General features: G+C 39.4%; 1 protein-coding gene across 1 annotated transcript; it reads left to right on the top strand.

The window, feature by feature from the left end:
• Positions 1 to 1,540: 1,540 nt before the first annotated feature.
• DLK1 (delta like non-canonical Notch ligand 1) lies at positions 1,541 to 11,097 on the top strand. The gene is made up of 5 exons (XM_072338988.1): positions 1,541 to 1,888; positions 2,688 to 2,751; positions 3,235 to 3,365; positions 8,033 to 8,174; positions 9,885 to 11,097. Exons 1-5 carry the CDS (start codon positions 1,807 to 1,809, stop codon positions 10,624 to 10,626), a joined length of 1,161 nt encoding a protein of 386 aa, XP_072195089.1. The 5' UTR covers positions 1,541 to 1,806; the 3' UTR covers positions 10,627 to 11,097.
• The last annotated feature ends 3,968 nt before the right edge of the window (positions 11,098 to 15,065 follow it).

The raw sequence follows: 15,065 nt of genomic DNA, 5'->3' as shown, positions 1-15,065 counted from the left end.
CCATGTACAAAAGGGAAAATAAGAAAGACAAACTAGAAAAACTGAAGTTTGTTATGGTGATTATAACATATACAGAATTGAGAGAACAAGACTTTACTAACGACCTTTCATAAGAGATCAGTTTGGGACAATATGAGCAGTTAACTCAGAAAATAGAAGAAACACATCACTGTGTGTCAGAGTACATATTTACAATGCAGATGAGATCAGATAATTTGACAGTGATGAGCGTACAGATCAAAGCTATGAATTCTAGAAATTCTATACTCTTACGTGCTAAAAAATACTGAATATAAGAAGACCATTTTGCCAGCTGTTTAGGGAGGAAGCAAGAAGACTAAAGTCTGCTTTGATGAGATGGTCAAAATAGTAGAGGGATGTCACAGACCTGCGTAGGTATTTAGCTGGATGCACTTTTGCCATCCACAGTACCCCAGCAAGTGTGAAAAGTGGCAAAAGCTGTGCTGGCAAATAAACCCTTTTACAGAATTGTAGAATCATTAAGGCTGGAAAAGACCACTAAGGTCACTTAGTCCAACCATCAGCCCATTACCACCATGCCTACTAACACTGTTTTCAAAACAGCAAGTAATTTATTGGTGTAAAAGGAAAGAAGCAAGAAACTGAAAAGGCATGGAGGTAATCTGAGTCAGATGGGCATGGTTTTTCTCAGGTGGCCAAACTTCTGGAGAATCTGAAGCAGCGGTACCTGCCTCTAACCCCTTTCCCCTGAGTGTTGTCTTTTAAACCAGCCCTCATTCTCATCCTCTTCCTTTTTCTGTCCTTCATTTCCCCCATTCTAGGTTAAACTATAAATCAGTATTAACAGAAGCAAACTTTATCAACCTGAGTGACATCTGTGCTTATCTTCAAGCACCAATAAATGGGCTATCTTGGTTTCTCTTACATTTTCAGACCGGTAAGCTTGAATTAGCCCATTATAATCCCAGAGAAAAGGGGTTTATTATTTCTTATCATATTATAGTGATCTCTGGTTGCTGCACATAAGCATTGACTAACTGGTAAATGATGTCCGGTGGATGTAAGCACCACACCTGAAGCAGAAGAAAAAGGGTCCCTTAGGAAGAGGTATAACTTCTTTAAAAGAAGATGGCAAGGAACAAGAAAGAACCCATCCATTTCCATAACAGGCAGATCAAAGGAAGAACAGATTGACAGAAAAAAGAGAGAAGGTCACAGAACAAAGTACAGAATTTAAACTGCTTGGTGTTAGTGTAAAATTTCTTACATGTATTATGAACAGATGAGCTAAAAAACAAAAAGACCGTCAGCTTAGGGTGCACTTTGTTCTTTTCCTGTTTATCCTGTTTGCCTCAGAACCAGAACCAGCTTTGCCTGCACTGCCTTTGCTGGGGTCTCTCCTGGAGAAAAAAAAGTTGCTCTGATGTGCATTGGGAGAGAAGTCTTCAGAAACCCGTAGCCCAGCACTGGCTGTTAGCGGACAGCGATCCCGAGGTAAGAGGCGTGCTCAAAGCCCCCCCACTCACCCTCCCTCCTGCCGCGCCCCGCCACGAACCTCCTCCCGCTCGCGATCGCGGCAGGCGGGGTGCGCGCGGTGCCCGCTGCTCTGCACAGCCGGGAGGGGGACGCTCATAGAGGTCCGGGGGGAGCCGGGCAGAGCTCCCATCTCGCTTTCTCCTACTGCCCCGCCGCACCGCAACTCGCCGGCTCTGCGGGCTGAGGTCGGGGGTGCCTCTTCCTCCTCTTCCTCCTCTTCCTCCTCCTCCTCCTCCTCCTCCGCCACCGGGGAGGGTCCGCGCCAGCTCCGTGCCCAGCGGCCCCAACATGAGGCTGCGAGCCGCCGGGCTCCTCGGCTGCTGCTGTTGCTGCTGCTGCCTGCTGCCCCTCGTCTTCCCCGCCGCCCCAGGTAACCCCTCCGCGGAAGCGACCTGGGAAAGTTGGAGGAGTTGGCCGAGACGGGCTTGAGAGCGCAGCCTCCCCCAGCCCTCGCTCCGGCCGGAGGTGCGGCGATGCGCTCCTCGTGCCATTCGGCTGCCAGGGCAGCGGTTAGCGGTGCTGCTTCGTGGTGTGGCTTAATGCTTCTCGATGCAGATAGCTGAGGGAGGAGATGGGAGAGAGAAAAGTGGCTGAGACATCGTTATAATAAACTTCAGTTACTCTTCTGCAATTTAATCTTTTGTTGTTGTTGTTGTAGTCCAGACATAAGGTGGAAATGACCTTGTAAGTTGTTTTAAATATATATATATGTATATATTTCCTGATTAATGATATTTCTATGTTTCAAATAGTTCTGAAATAATGCAGCTGTCGTTCCGTGTTGTGTAGTAGCATATGTGTGTTCTGAAATTTCCCTTTTAAAGTCGTATGAGAGCACACACACTTTGCTATTGCGTTTTATTCTGTGTTCTTCTGCAGTCAATTCTTGATGTCATTTCTCCTACCTTATAGAAACACCCTGTAATGTGCCCCAGGTTCATTTAAAATCTTTGTGTTGCAGAAACACATATTTAACTGAAATAAGAATACTACTATGCAGTCTTGAGTTGCTTTTTTCACTCTGCAGTCTGATTTCTTTTAAAACAGAAGTAATGTATACAGAACACTTTATTGTTATTATTATTTTATTTATTTCTCTCTCTCTATATATATATAGATATATATTTACCCTGAGTGCTAATTTTTGTATTAAAAATCTCTTCTTTTAGGTGTGAGCTGTAAAGCTGGCTGCCACCCAGTGAACGGGTTTTGTGAATTTCCCAGTGAATGCAGGTAAAAAGATCTATCAGACAGAGCCTTAGCTCAGAAACAGACCTCCTCAATAATTCATTGTTCTTTAAAACAGAAGCTGAAACAGTGTATCCTCTGCAAATATGAAACTGTAATGAGGCAGCACTCCATTACCATACCGTAACTGGACTGATAGAGCAGAAGTATCTAGATGCCTCTTTAGCATAATTATCCCAGTATGAGAAGGCTTTAAGTTGATTACCATTTATTTGTCACTGAATGACACCCATGTCACACACACGCACACACACACACACACACACACACACACACCCCTTTCTTTTTTCCATATAAATACTTCTAGTATCCTGGAAGCACTAATGCCATCTTTTTGATCAGATGTGCTGCATGGTCCAGTTTTGAATCCAAAAGTTTATTTATTGCGCCCTGAATAGGGGAACATCCATGTAATTATGTTTATTAAAAAATAAATCATGCTTGTGTATTGTCTCCTGTCTCTTTCAGGTGTCTGCCCGGTTGGCAGGGTGCTCTCTGCAATCAGTGTGTCCCTTTCCCTGGATGCCTGCATGGCAGCTGTGTCAAACCCTGGCAGTGCATCTGTGAGGAAGGCTGGGTTGGCAGCCTCTGTGACATAGGTTTGCACATCCTTTCTGTTCCTTGAGAAAATGAGGTGAAACAGCCCCATCTGGTGATGGAGACATACGAAAGATTTTATGGATAACTAATTTTAAAAGAATGCTAGACCAAGATAATAAGGAGGTTATGGGCAGCAGCGTGTAAGAGTCACTGGTACTGCTGCCCAGAGAGCTGTGGCTGTGGGTGCCCCATCCTTGGAGGTGCACAAGGCTGGGCTGGAGGGGCAGCCTGAGCTGGTATGGGGCAGCCAGCCCACAGTAGTGGGTTGGCACTGGGTGGGCTTTAAGATCTCTTCCAAAACATTCAACATGTTCAGTATTTGGGCATATGTGTGAGCAAGGCATATGCTTCTCATTCTATTTTAAATATTGATAATTGTGAATAATGCTAACAGACAACTGGTCATCATTGTCATGTTAATCTTTATGATGAAAACACATTTATTTTTTTTATATATATTAGTTAGTTTGAAATATGTATATGACACAATATTTATATTTATGTACATATATGTAATTTTTTGTATGGGAAAATAAGAGCTTAACACTAAATACTTTTTGAAAAGGTAAACATCATAATTCTTTGTTCTTTAATCCTATGATGGTTCAATGGAATAGCATTAGTATCACTAAGGGAAAGGTCTGCCCAAGCAAAATGCTGCCTTCCTCCCAGATCTGAGGGATAAGCAGAGCACGCTCATTCACCCCTTTCCTGTCAGAATGTGCCAGATAGCATCAGCAATTTGAGGAGCTGGCCTTTGCTGAGCTAGTTTATGTTGGCTGACGTAGGCAAATGAGTGTTCAGCCAAGACTTGTGAGGGTGCAGAAACCGTGTGAGCATCCAGGACTGTGCACCAGTTCAGCCTGCAGAGATGCAGCTGGAAGAAGACAAGTGTCCAAGGCCTTGTTCTTTCTGCTTCTATTTTGGACTTTCATTGTTACGCAGCTTACAATTTATAGAGCATGGCTGTCAGTGAATGCCCAAAACAGTAGTTAATGATGATGCAGTTTGAACTGGTTGAAATGTTCAGGATGACTAGAAGATGATTTCTGGTTGATCACAAACTTGCAGTGGCATGGAGATACACAACTAAAGATTTCTGCAAGTTATGGTTATGTTCTCAAGTTGGACATTCTTCAAAGAACCATTTTAAGGGACTAGCTTAATTACTTGGCAGTTAAATGTCATCTGAGTTTTGCAACCTTTTTCAGTTGGTATTTATGATGGAAAATAATTATTTGGAAATTGTAATTACATAATCATAGAAAAGTAACATTTTAATGAGCATTAATTGCGATGATTCTTCAATATTAAATGGATATTCCTTGTTTAAGTCCAGAAAGCATTACTTCTCTCAACACTCAGAGTTATCTCAATGTTCTTTGCCAATTTTAATTTAGACCCCCATGAACATGTGCTTAGCCAAAACGAAATGTCCCTACAGATACAAAGAGAGTTATATTACATTGAATGTCTTTCATCTCAGTGGATTCACTGAGTAGGTCCATCACATTGGACCTACCCTAAATGCATTCTTCTGCCACAAAAGGTGCACAGTCTTTTTCCTGCCACTTGAAGGCTGTTAAAAATTGTTCTAGTGATCCATGAATGCACTGTATCCTCAAATGAGGTTAATCAATCTCTAACACCCTCTGCCAAAATGTTGGTGTTGGTCTCCTGACTGTATAAAGTCATCACAGACTGTTATAAATCATTAGCAAGTACCACTAAATAAGGCTTGATAAGGTTAGGAAAGAGGACAAAATGAATGCTCCCATTCATATGGGTATCACTGACAAGTACACATAACTGTTTTTTTAGATGTGATAATATAAACACACCAGTTTCTTACCATAAAAACCCACACTCCTTGACTCTTTTTTTAATACTGAATATATGATATGATGTCCAGAGGCCACAACTCTTACATTTTCACATGTGAATGATTTTAATTGATATTTTTTAACCAGTGGCAACACATTTTAGCTTCAGGTGTGCAATGAGATAAGCCTTGTTAAAATGCTACATTTGTATTGTTTATGGGGAGACTGACAGAGGATTCTGAGTAAATACAGTTTTGTTGTTTCCTTGGCATTCTTCCTTTTTGCTGCTATAGGAAGTGTCATATTTGCCAGGGAATTTTTGGCAAAACCACTGTTTCAGTGTTGCCAGCTGTGAGCAATTGTCAACAGAGAGGTGGCAAAACCCACAAATTCACTTGGCCACTGTTAACACTTGAAATATCTGTAAAATATAGCTATAGTCTTAGCAGCTTATTTACTTGCTAAACTCAAGAGAAAATAAGATATTTTTTGAATGACGATGTTCTCTTTTTCTGTTTTCTAGGAAATTTAGTGTATAATCTCCTTAGTATAGATAATGAAAGTTCCTTTCTGGAGCAGTTTTAGGTCATCATGTGGTTTTATATTCACCATGGGCTGGAGATCTGGTTCTCAGTTCAGATGAAGAATGACCTACCTTATAATTTACAGGCATGCGGATTATAGATTGGGTTCACTGTAAACATGTAGGCCAGGATTAGTGGTGTCACTTATGGCTATTATTACAATCGCATGTGTGGGCATGTCACTTAAGGAAAAAAATCTGTAAGCTGGTCTATCTTTTAATACTGCTAATTTACCTCTTTGCTAATGCCCATGATAGCCATGCAAGAGACAAATTCTGCTGTGCTTTGAACCACGGAATCACAAAATGTACTGAACTGGAAGGGACCCACAGTGATGATCCAATACAACTTCTGGCTGCACACAGGGCCACCCAAAAAGCAAACCCGAAGTCTGAGAGTGTTATCCAAACAGGCTGTGACCACTGCCCCAACAGATCCTGTTCTATGCCCACTGCCCCCTGGTGCAGAACCTTTACAACCTGATATCCAGCCACTGTGATGCTTTCCTGAGAGAAACACTCACTTCATGCACTGCAGCTTGACAGCTTGGTTTTATGAAAGGTGTTAATTAATTTATTGGTAATGTGATTGCAGCTATTCATAATACATGTGTAAATGTACAGTCTTTTTTTCAATTTTCATCTGAGGCTCAGCTGCCACTCGAAGCAATTAAACTATTTGGATTGCGGTCTTCTGAGAGGGAAGCTAAAGAGAATAGAGGATATGGAGTATTTGATTTACCTATGTGTTTACATTTCAAAATGATACGATACTATAAGCTTTAAAATTGTGTTTTAAAACCAAATTCCTTACATAAATTACTAGTAGTACTGTACATATTCATACATGCGTATATACCTATTAATACATATACCTATCCACATATACCTTTCAGAGTTTCTTCGCTCATGCGTCACAGTTTATATTTTTTTAGCTGCCTTTAAAGCCTGACAAAATAGGTGGCAAAGAACACTATTCCAAAAAGCATTCAAGTTTATTTTGGTCCTTGTGAAAATTGGATCTTAAAGTGCATGCAAAATGCTCTTCTTGTAATAAGAACAGGCAAACACATCAGAAAATAGAGCCTTTTATCCAGGGAAGATTATATCTAAAAGCTAAGGCTATTGAAGTATTTCGCTGTGGTTAAAATTTAGCAGTACCTCATGATATCAACTAACTTTCATGTTATGTTGTGGGAAGTGGAAAATAAATGCCCTTAAATCCTTTTTATCTTCTATATTAGGAAAAAAATATTCTCTGGAAGAGTGGTGATGCATTGGCAACAGGCTGCCCAGGGAGGTGGTAGAGTCACTGTCCCTGGACGTGTTCCAGAACTGTGGAGATGTGACAACGATGGACGTGGTTTAGAGGGGATGGAGGGAATGGGCTAATGGTTAGACTAGCTGATCTTAGGGGTCTTTTCCAACCTTTATCATTCAATGATCCATAGTCTACATATGGACATGAATATTTGAGGTATCAGGTACCTTGCAGCCAGCTCTTCACTGCAGCTGCTCCATTAGATGGCTAAAATATGTACTTGTTTACATATTTAATTTTAGCTATTTGTAAAAAATTGGTAGGAGTTCAATTGGGAAATTCATTAGCAGGGAAACTCTAAAGAAAAAGAGATGTGTGACTTTTTGGTCAAAACATGTCAGACAGCTCTCTCTTCTGGTGCAGCTATGTAAGGGTTAGATGTAACCCAGACAGATGATGAAACATTAAGGGTCTTTGTAACCTGCCAGTCTCTATTATTATGAAATGTTTGTTCCTAAACACATAACGATAGACTTTTGGTTAGAGAGCATGAGAAATTCCTGATCCTTTTTCTCTTTATCAGAATTCAGCTCATGAAGATGCCAAGGCTGGAAAAGGAAAAGGTTGACTAAGCTACTTAGAAGTTTCTTCTTCCCTACCAAATATTTTATTGGTAATATTAATTATTTACATACTGGAACAGTTCAAAATCATTTCAAGAGTGACAGGTAGGAAAAGAAAAGAGCTCAAAGTGCTTGCAGTAATTGAACAATCTGTACTCCATGTTAAGTGGGAGGAATAAATCAGAACTTGTAAAATGTAGGGTGAATGGCCATTACTGCTGTGTTTTATTTAAAGCATTTTATTTAAAGCTGATTCTGTCTCCTGAATTTAATTGAGCCCTGCCTTGTTCTTCTGCTGACTATTTAGCATTCATTTCATTGAACAGTGTTTTAGTAAAATTTCAAAAAATGTTTTTATTGTTGTTTTTTTAAACAGATATTCAGCCATGTTCTGCAAAGCCCTGCACCAATAACTCAACATGCATAGAGACTGGTGACGGAGGATATATTTGTCTGTGTGCCCAGGGATTTACAGGAAAAAACTGCCATCTCAGGAAAGGACCTTGTATTATTAATGGGTAAATGCTGGTTTCTGATGTGAATTTAAAATCTAGATTCCTTCTGACCATTCTTCAGACGCAATAACTCTTATCTCTAAAGAATATAATCTCTATATATTTCTATCTATCTCTATATCTCTATCTCTATATATATCTCTATCTCAGAAGTATGTACTCCTACTAGCACTGTGAATCTATTCAAGGAGACTGTTAATACAATATTAACTTAAAAATATTAAAAGTTATGCTAATGAAGCTCAGTAATAAAGAACAAATTTTCAAATTGTTACATGCATTTTCTAAACACTGTGAAAGTATTAAAAAAACAAATACAACAAATGACCTTCCTAGTGCAGTAGTCACTTAGTGGTGACAAAGTATTTTAATCTTCAGTAAGGCCATGGGTGCTGAGGGCACTCAGTGTGATGTCTCCTACCAGAGCAACAACTGCTCAGCCTTATCCCAACAGTGATTGGGGCCATTTGTAAAAAGGAGCTTATTCTCCCATTGGAAGTCACCTTACTCAGGCTCTTAATGAACTGTGTCCCCACTATGGAAATCCAACTGCTACTATTGCTACCAACTACTGCATATGTGAAATCTCAGTGTTCTTGAAGCTGCAGCTGTTTGGTACCTGCAAGACTTTCTACTGGCAAGGTAACACTGAAGTACTGCTTGGACTTTTCAATTATGGCCTGGTAGTGTGCAGTGTACCTTGAGAGATTTATAATTATTGGGAAAACTGTTGTCAAATAGGCTTGTTGTCGTCTTCATCAAGAATTATGTTATGTTTTCCATGCCTGAAATCCATTTTTAGAAGGTAAGTTTTAAAAACTTTGTTCATATACGATCATTGCTGTGAAAATGATTTTGAGATTTATTTGCAAACCCTGGGCCCCTTTTCTGTCAGCAAGATGGGTTAAAGGACCACATCTGCTTTCAGCAGCTCCACTGAATTGATAGCATTCGTGCTTTTTTGTCAGTAGGTGTCTCTGTCTTTTTGGACTTGTGCTTGGTAAGGCACAGATTCTTCCAATGAATTTATGCCATTTAAAACATAACATAGTACCAGGCTATTAATAATTAAGTTCTGAAAGAGTTTGAAGAAACACTTGGTTTCCTCTGCCCCTGTTCTCACGACAACTTCCTTTGCTATGACAAAAAATTTGTCTCAACAGCTGCTTGCAGGAAAGCGTATCTACTCACCTCTAGTTGTTTTGTTTGTCATGGAGCACAAATGAGGCAGAATAAAAACAATCACTGTGCTGCATGAGAGTGTTTTGCTTTGCACATACAATGCACAGATTATGTTATGAACAATCAGGTGGAAAAGAAAGCCTTTCTGCTAGTCTGTTTGTTCAGTCTTGTCTAGATAGTTACTCAGCTAAATAGCTCTAAGCTTATGAAAACATTGGGAAGCTTAATTTGGATAAATGTTTGGAATAAATTAGAATCCATTCACAACTCTTCAGGTTGGATTTATATAGTGCTGTATTAATTCTGCCTGAGGGGTCAGCAGAAGATACTACAGCCTGTATTGACAGAGCTGTTTAATGACTCATTCTTGATTCAACTTCATTGACTTCAGTGGATTTACATTAGGATTTGGCTCTTCTGAAGAAATTCAGCTTCTCTTATTACATCAGTTGTTTCAAGTGTTTCCTAATAGCTTCTTTCCTTAGATTTTGATTGAGTTCTCTATATGTATGTGTTTGTTCTCTCTTCCAGCTCTCCCTGCCAGAATGGAGGAACATGCATTGATGACAGTGGTTTTGCACCCCATGCTTCCTGTCTGTGCCCTTCTGGTTTTGATGGCAACTTCTGTGAAATAGATAGGGATGACTGTGAATCCAACCCATGTGAAAATGGAGGAACATGCACAGATATTGGTGCAGGTTTCAGCTGTTTATGTCCCCATGGCTATACAGGAAAGCTCTGCAGCAGCCATGTCACATTCTGTGCAAGTGACCCGTGTGAGAATGGAGGAACATGCAAAGAACATCCACGGGGAGGATTCAAATGCATCTGTAAGCCAGAATTTGTTGGTGCAACCTGCAGACATGCCAGCAAAAACACAAGTCTTTCTGCAGTGAATACTGGCACAAAGAACATGCAGAATTACAAGCTACCCCCAAAAGCTCATCACAGATCAGTGCATCAAGAACATGAAATCCTGAAAATAACAGTGAAAGAAACAATCCAAAACGCAGATCCTTTGCTCAGTAAAAGCCAAGTGATATGTTTTGTGGTACTGGGATCACTTACATGTCTTGTAGTTTTGGGTACAACCGGGATTGTATTTTTTTCAAAATGTGAAATGTGGTTGGCTAATGCCAAATACAGTCACCTCCTGCGCAAGAAAAAGAACTTTCTTCTGAAGTCTAGCAATGGGGAAAACCTTTCTGTTAATATTATCTTCCCAGAGAAAATCAAATTGACGAATTACACCAAGAACTACACTGCCATCTAGGCCCTTGAAAGCCTGCTACCAAATCAAAACATTTCCTAACTATGTGTAAAATAAATTGAACTTGTTACCTGTGGTTGGCCTCAGGATATGTGGGTCCATTTGCTGTGGCTTGCGCCGGATGGTAATGAAGACAAATGTAACGTATCTGTATTGCTAAGGATTTTTCATTCCCCAAAATAAATCTAAAAATGTTAAAGAGGAGAAAAAAAAAAAAAAAAAAGAGAGAGAGAGAGAGAGAGAAAGAAAAGAAAAAAAAGAACAAGGAACTTTAATATGATTTACCTTCATGGCAGCTATTTTTTGTAAAATAAAAGGTCATTTACCACTGGAACTGTTCTGCAGAGTTCTTGACTTGTGCATAGTTTATTTGACAAATACGGTACCTGTAAATGTGATGTGGTTTTTATTGTTTTGATTTGTTGTTGTTTTCTTTTCTTTTTTTTTTTTAATAAACAACAGATAAGGGCTATACTTGTTCAATTTTTGATTTGTAAATGTTATATTTCAACCAATTCATCATAAATGTCCCTGCCTAATTCGTCTTCCATCTGTGATAAATATGTTAGCAATTGGTATCAGCAGGAGCAAACTCACAACGATGTCTCACCTATCCAGCCACTTTTGCTGATTATGCACACTTCCAAAATTTGTTTCTCTTTCTTTGGAGTCTGTGTGTTTATAATTTCAGGTTACAGGCCTCTGTCAGTTCAGATGCTGCCTCAGTAAATTGTGTATCTACCAGCATACTAAAAGGCCTTTAACATATCTGGTCAAACCTTCTGTATGGAGACCTGGTGCAAAGGATCTGATTCTGACTTTTCCACAGTTACTTCTCAAGGAAGTCTGCAAATTATTATTCATGCTCATATTACAGAGAGAAACGAAAAGGGTAGTGCATGTCATATGAGAAAGCTGAAATCACCTGAAAACAAGACAGAGGCCACCTTTTTTACATGGTCTGATAGTGATACGATGAGGAACAATGGTTTTAAAATAAAAGGGGACATTTGAGTTAGAGATTAGATAAAAATCCTTAATTCAGAGGGCAGCAAGATCCTGGCACAGGCTGCCCAGAGACCTGTGGGTGCCCCATCCCTGGAGGTGCCTCTGGCAGGGTTAGACAAGGCATCTGGAAAGAGCAACCAGCCCATGGCTGGGGGTGGAAACTGAGTGGGCTTTAAGACCTTTTCTCAACCCAGCCATTTATGATACCATGAAAAAAGGCACTATAAATTTTTCAGATCTTTATTTTCTCTGCAATATTTCAAAGAGCGGACATGATTTTAAAGAATCAAAAGAATCACCTGGATACAAATAAAGGCTGATAAAAATCAGGGGCTTGAGGGAGCTAATAGGTCTTAACATCCCTGATTTGTGTCACCTGGGCCCTCTCTCATCTGATTCCTATTTCAACTCAGCCTAGTTATCAGTCCTGATTTGAGCTATGATGTAGAGATGCTGTTTTCTACCTGCATGTTCTGGTTGGACCTCAGATAATCTGTTGGATCAACACCCTGCACCTGTGTTGTAGATTTTATTCAGGTTTATTTCCAGATTTGACTTCTGGATGGACCATTAGATCTGTACTCCAGTCCTGACTTCTTTTGCTGTGTCTGGGACTGCCAATGGGCCCACCCACAGGGACTGCACTGTTGGTGAGGGCACACTGCACACCAGGGTCACCTCATGTCATAGCTTTGCCTCCTCGCTGGTAGCCTGACTCTTGCAATTTTACAAAACAAACATTCAAATAAAAATTGTTAACAATTTACTCCTTCAACCACTCTAGGTAGGAATACTTAGCATCTTCTAAGCTGTCCAATGACAAGGCTGTTCCCAAATCCATTAGCAGTTGTTCAAGCAACTAATATGAATATATATAATTATATGATTATTAATATAAACATATATGTATAAATAAATAGAGATACATGTTTTTAAAAAGCCTTTATGTAGATACAAGTCATTATCCTAGGGTTTTTTGTTGTTGTTGACATTCCTCTTAAGTGCTACATTTATAGAGCAGTATTGTTAATATTTGTGCATATCATAGTATTGCATTGTAGAGTGCAAAGATTAGTGATGATGTCTGTAAGGAAGGCAGGGCCAATCCAGGGGAGCTCAAGTGCATGCAGCACACCTGTGTGACTGGAATCCTGGTTCCACCTCTTCACAGACCTCATTTAAGGGCTGGAAGTGGATGTGAGGGTATCTCTTGCTGAAGATTTTTGCCTGAGATCTTCCAAAGGTAGGCAGTTCTTTTCCTTTGGTTTTGTATCTGTAATTGGTCTCATTTGCTGTATCCAAAGGCTTTGCCACTCTGCTATTATTGTCTCATTATAACATTATAGCACCAAAATAAGTGTTGAGATGGTTCTGTGGAAAGTACCAACCAAACCATTTAAAACTGTTATCCTCTATATGAATCTGTGGCTGAATTCCTGATACATCAAAACAGGGATACTCTCAGCTTCCTGCACATCTCTAAACACAACAGCTCAGATGAGTGAAGGAGTAGAAGTGTAGCTGAAATATACTTAAACATGAAAGGCTGGAAAAAATTGTAGCTGTCTTTAAGCCTTTTGGAATTGAGAAGATAAATGTACGTGTGGAAGTCTGTCGTGTGTGTTGGTAGTGTAGTGAATGTCTCTAATGCCTGATCAATGCATAAGAGAGAGTGCTGGCATACTAAGAAAGATTTAAATTTGAAAAAGCTATGGTATGTGAAGTAATAACCTCCAGCAGGTCTCCAAAGCAAGAATTCTAAACAAACATTTTACAAAAACACTGATATGGAGACAAAATGCCTTGATATCAGTTAATTTTTTTAAAATTCTATATATTTGTTTTAATGAGAGAGCATAGTGTATAAGGTGACCGTTACCAGGGCCAGTGACCTACAATGCTTTTTGTAGTCAAGTAGTGATCTTTCTGAGACTCAAACCCTGCCTCTGCCTCATTGCTACTGAAAAGTAAGTAAGGGCAACTAGCCTGAGGGGCAGGTTGAGACAGTGGGATAGTTTTCACTTATCAATTAAGGTCAGTAATTCTCTATTCTCCCCAAGTTATAGCAGAATGTATTAAACAGTATTTTTATTTTGTCCTTTTTGAGAAATTTTAACCTTTGTTCCAGCTATATTAACAATGAAAGACCCTCAGATATTCCATAAAGGTTTTGCATCCAGGGTGTGGGAAGGTTTTGTTGCTCTTGTTGTTGGTTTTCTTGTCTTTTTGTCTTGTGGCCATTGTGGAGAAGTCTGGCTGCTGTAGAAGTAGAACTTAGGAAATAGCAAGTACTAAAAAGCCATATATGTACGCAGAACATATATGCGGCTTGCCATTTTACTGCTGTTCTTGATAATCTGTTCATAAACCAATAATGTAGGCGTTGCTTTTCACTAATAAGGATTCTATTTGAAAGTGCTACACCATCTGCTATTGATATCTCTACAGGAGTTCAGTTGGTCTGCTCTTCTTGGCCAATAACCTCAACTCTCTTCAAATAGTTATTTAGATCCAGATGGCCCATAGTGTTCTTCTCTAAAACAGACCTTTGGATTTTGAGAGTGAAGAAGTGTTAATGAACTGGCTGTGGGAATATATACAAAACAGCACCAAAGACAGTGACCCAGATTGCCTTGCTTGGGTCAGATAATTTTGATAACTATATCCTTCCCTCTCCAAGTTCTTAAATTTGTCTGTGCCTTGGCAAAATTTATTTACCATCACAGTCTTAAGGGCAAAACAATTTTTTGCAGTTCCAGGGCTCCCTGTTTTGTTTCTTTTTTTTTTTTTTTTTTTTTTCCCTCCTTTTCTGGCAGAACTATGTGTATGTGCATCCAGAGCACACTAAATTATTGCACACGTACTGAGCATGCACTGTTGATTTTCCAAAACACATCTCATTTGCTACACATTTCTTGTGAATGAGCCATGGACAAATTTTGCATTCCTGAATGTCACACAGCCTAGGAAAATGTCCAATACTGCCTGGCTTAGGTGAAGGAAGAGGAGCCTTGAGAGAAGACTTCTGTGGTTACTCAACCCAGATTGGAGTCAGTACTTGAGGCTCATGAATACGTCAGCTTTGCTGCATATCTGCAGCCATAAAAGACATCAATACCAGAATCTGTACTGTAAATAAGATTGTACTGTTCTAACACCAAATATTTTTTTTCCTAAATTTCTTGAAGAAAATGAGGATGTGGTTCTTTTAAATATTTGCAGTAAGGGGGACAAGATGTTTTATAAAGACATACATTTCATTCTCAAATACAAACTTAACTATTTCTCTGGGATTTGAAGAAAAGCATTAGATTTCTAAATCACAAAAATATTTTTTCCTCTTTCTGGAAGTTCATATAAGGGTCAGGATTTTGCACAAGTTTATGGGAATACAATACAGTTTCTAGTCCTTATCCTTAGTGATACAGGCAATT

Source organism: Excalfactoria chinensis, chromosome 5 (genome assembly GCF_039878825.1).
Source record: "Excalfactoria chinensis isolate bCotChi1 chromosome 5, bCotChi1.hap2, whole genome shotgun sequence".
Classification (NCBI taxonomy): Eukaryota; Metazoa; Chordata; class Aves; order Galliformes; family Phasianidae; genus Excalfactoria; species Excalfactoria chinensis.
This window is presented reverse-complemented; position numbering and strand designations above follow the sequence as displayed.

What these genes read in the sequence shown, in the direction of transcription:
- DLK1 (XM_072338988.1), top strand. Translation starts at nt 1,807, where the DNA reads ATGAGGCTGCGAGCCGCCGGGCTCCTCGGCTGCTGCTGTTGCTGCTGC. An exon ending in GAATTTCCCAGTGAATGCAG is followed by an intron (nt 2,752 to 3,234) that starts GTAAAAAGATCT and finishes TGTCTCTTTCAG; the next exon opens with GTGTCTGCCCGGTTGGCAGG. An exon ending in GGACCTTGTATTATTAATGG is followed by an intron (nt 8,175 to 9,884) that starts GTAAATGCTGGT and finishes TCTCTCTTCCAG; the next exon opens with CTCTCCCTGCCAGAATGGAG.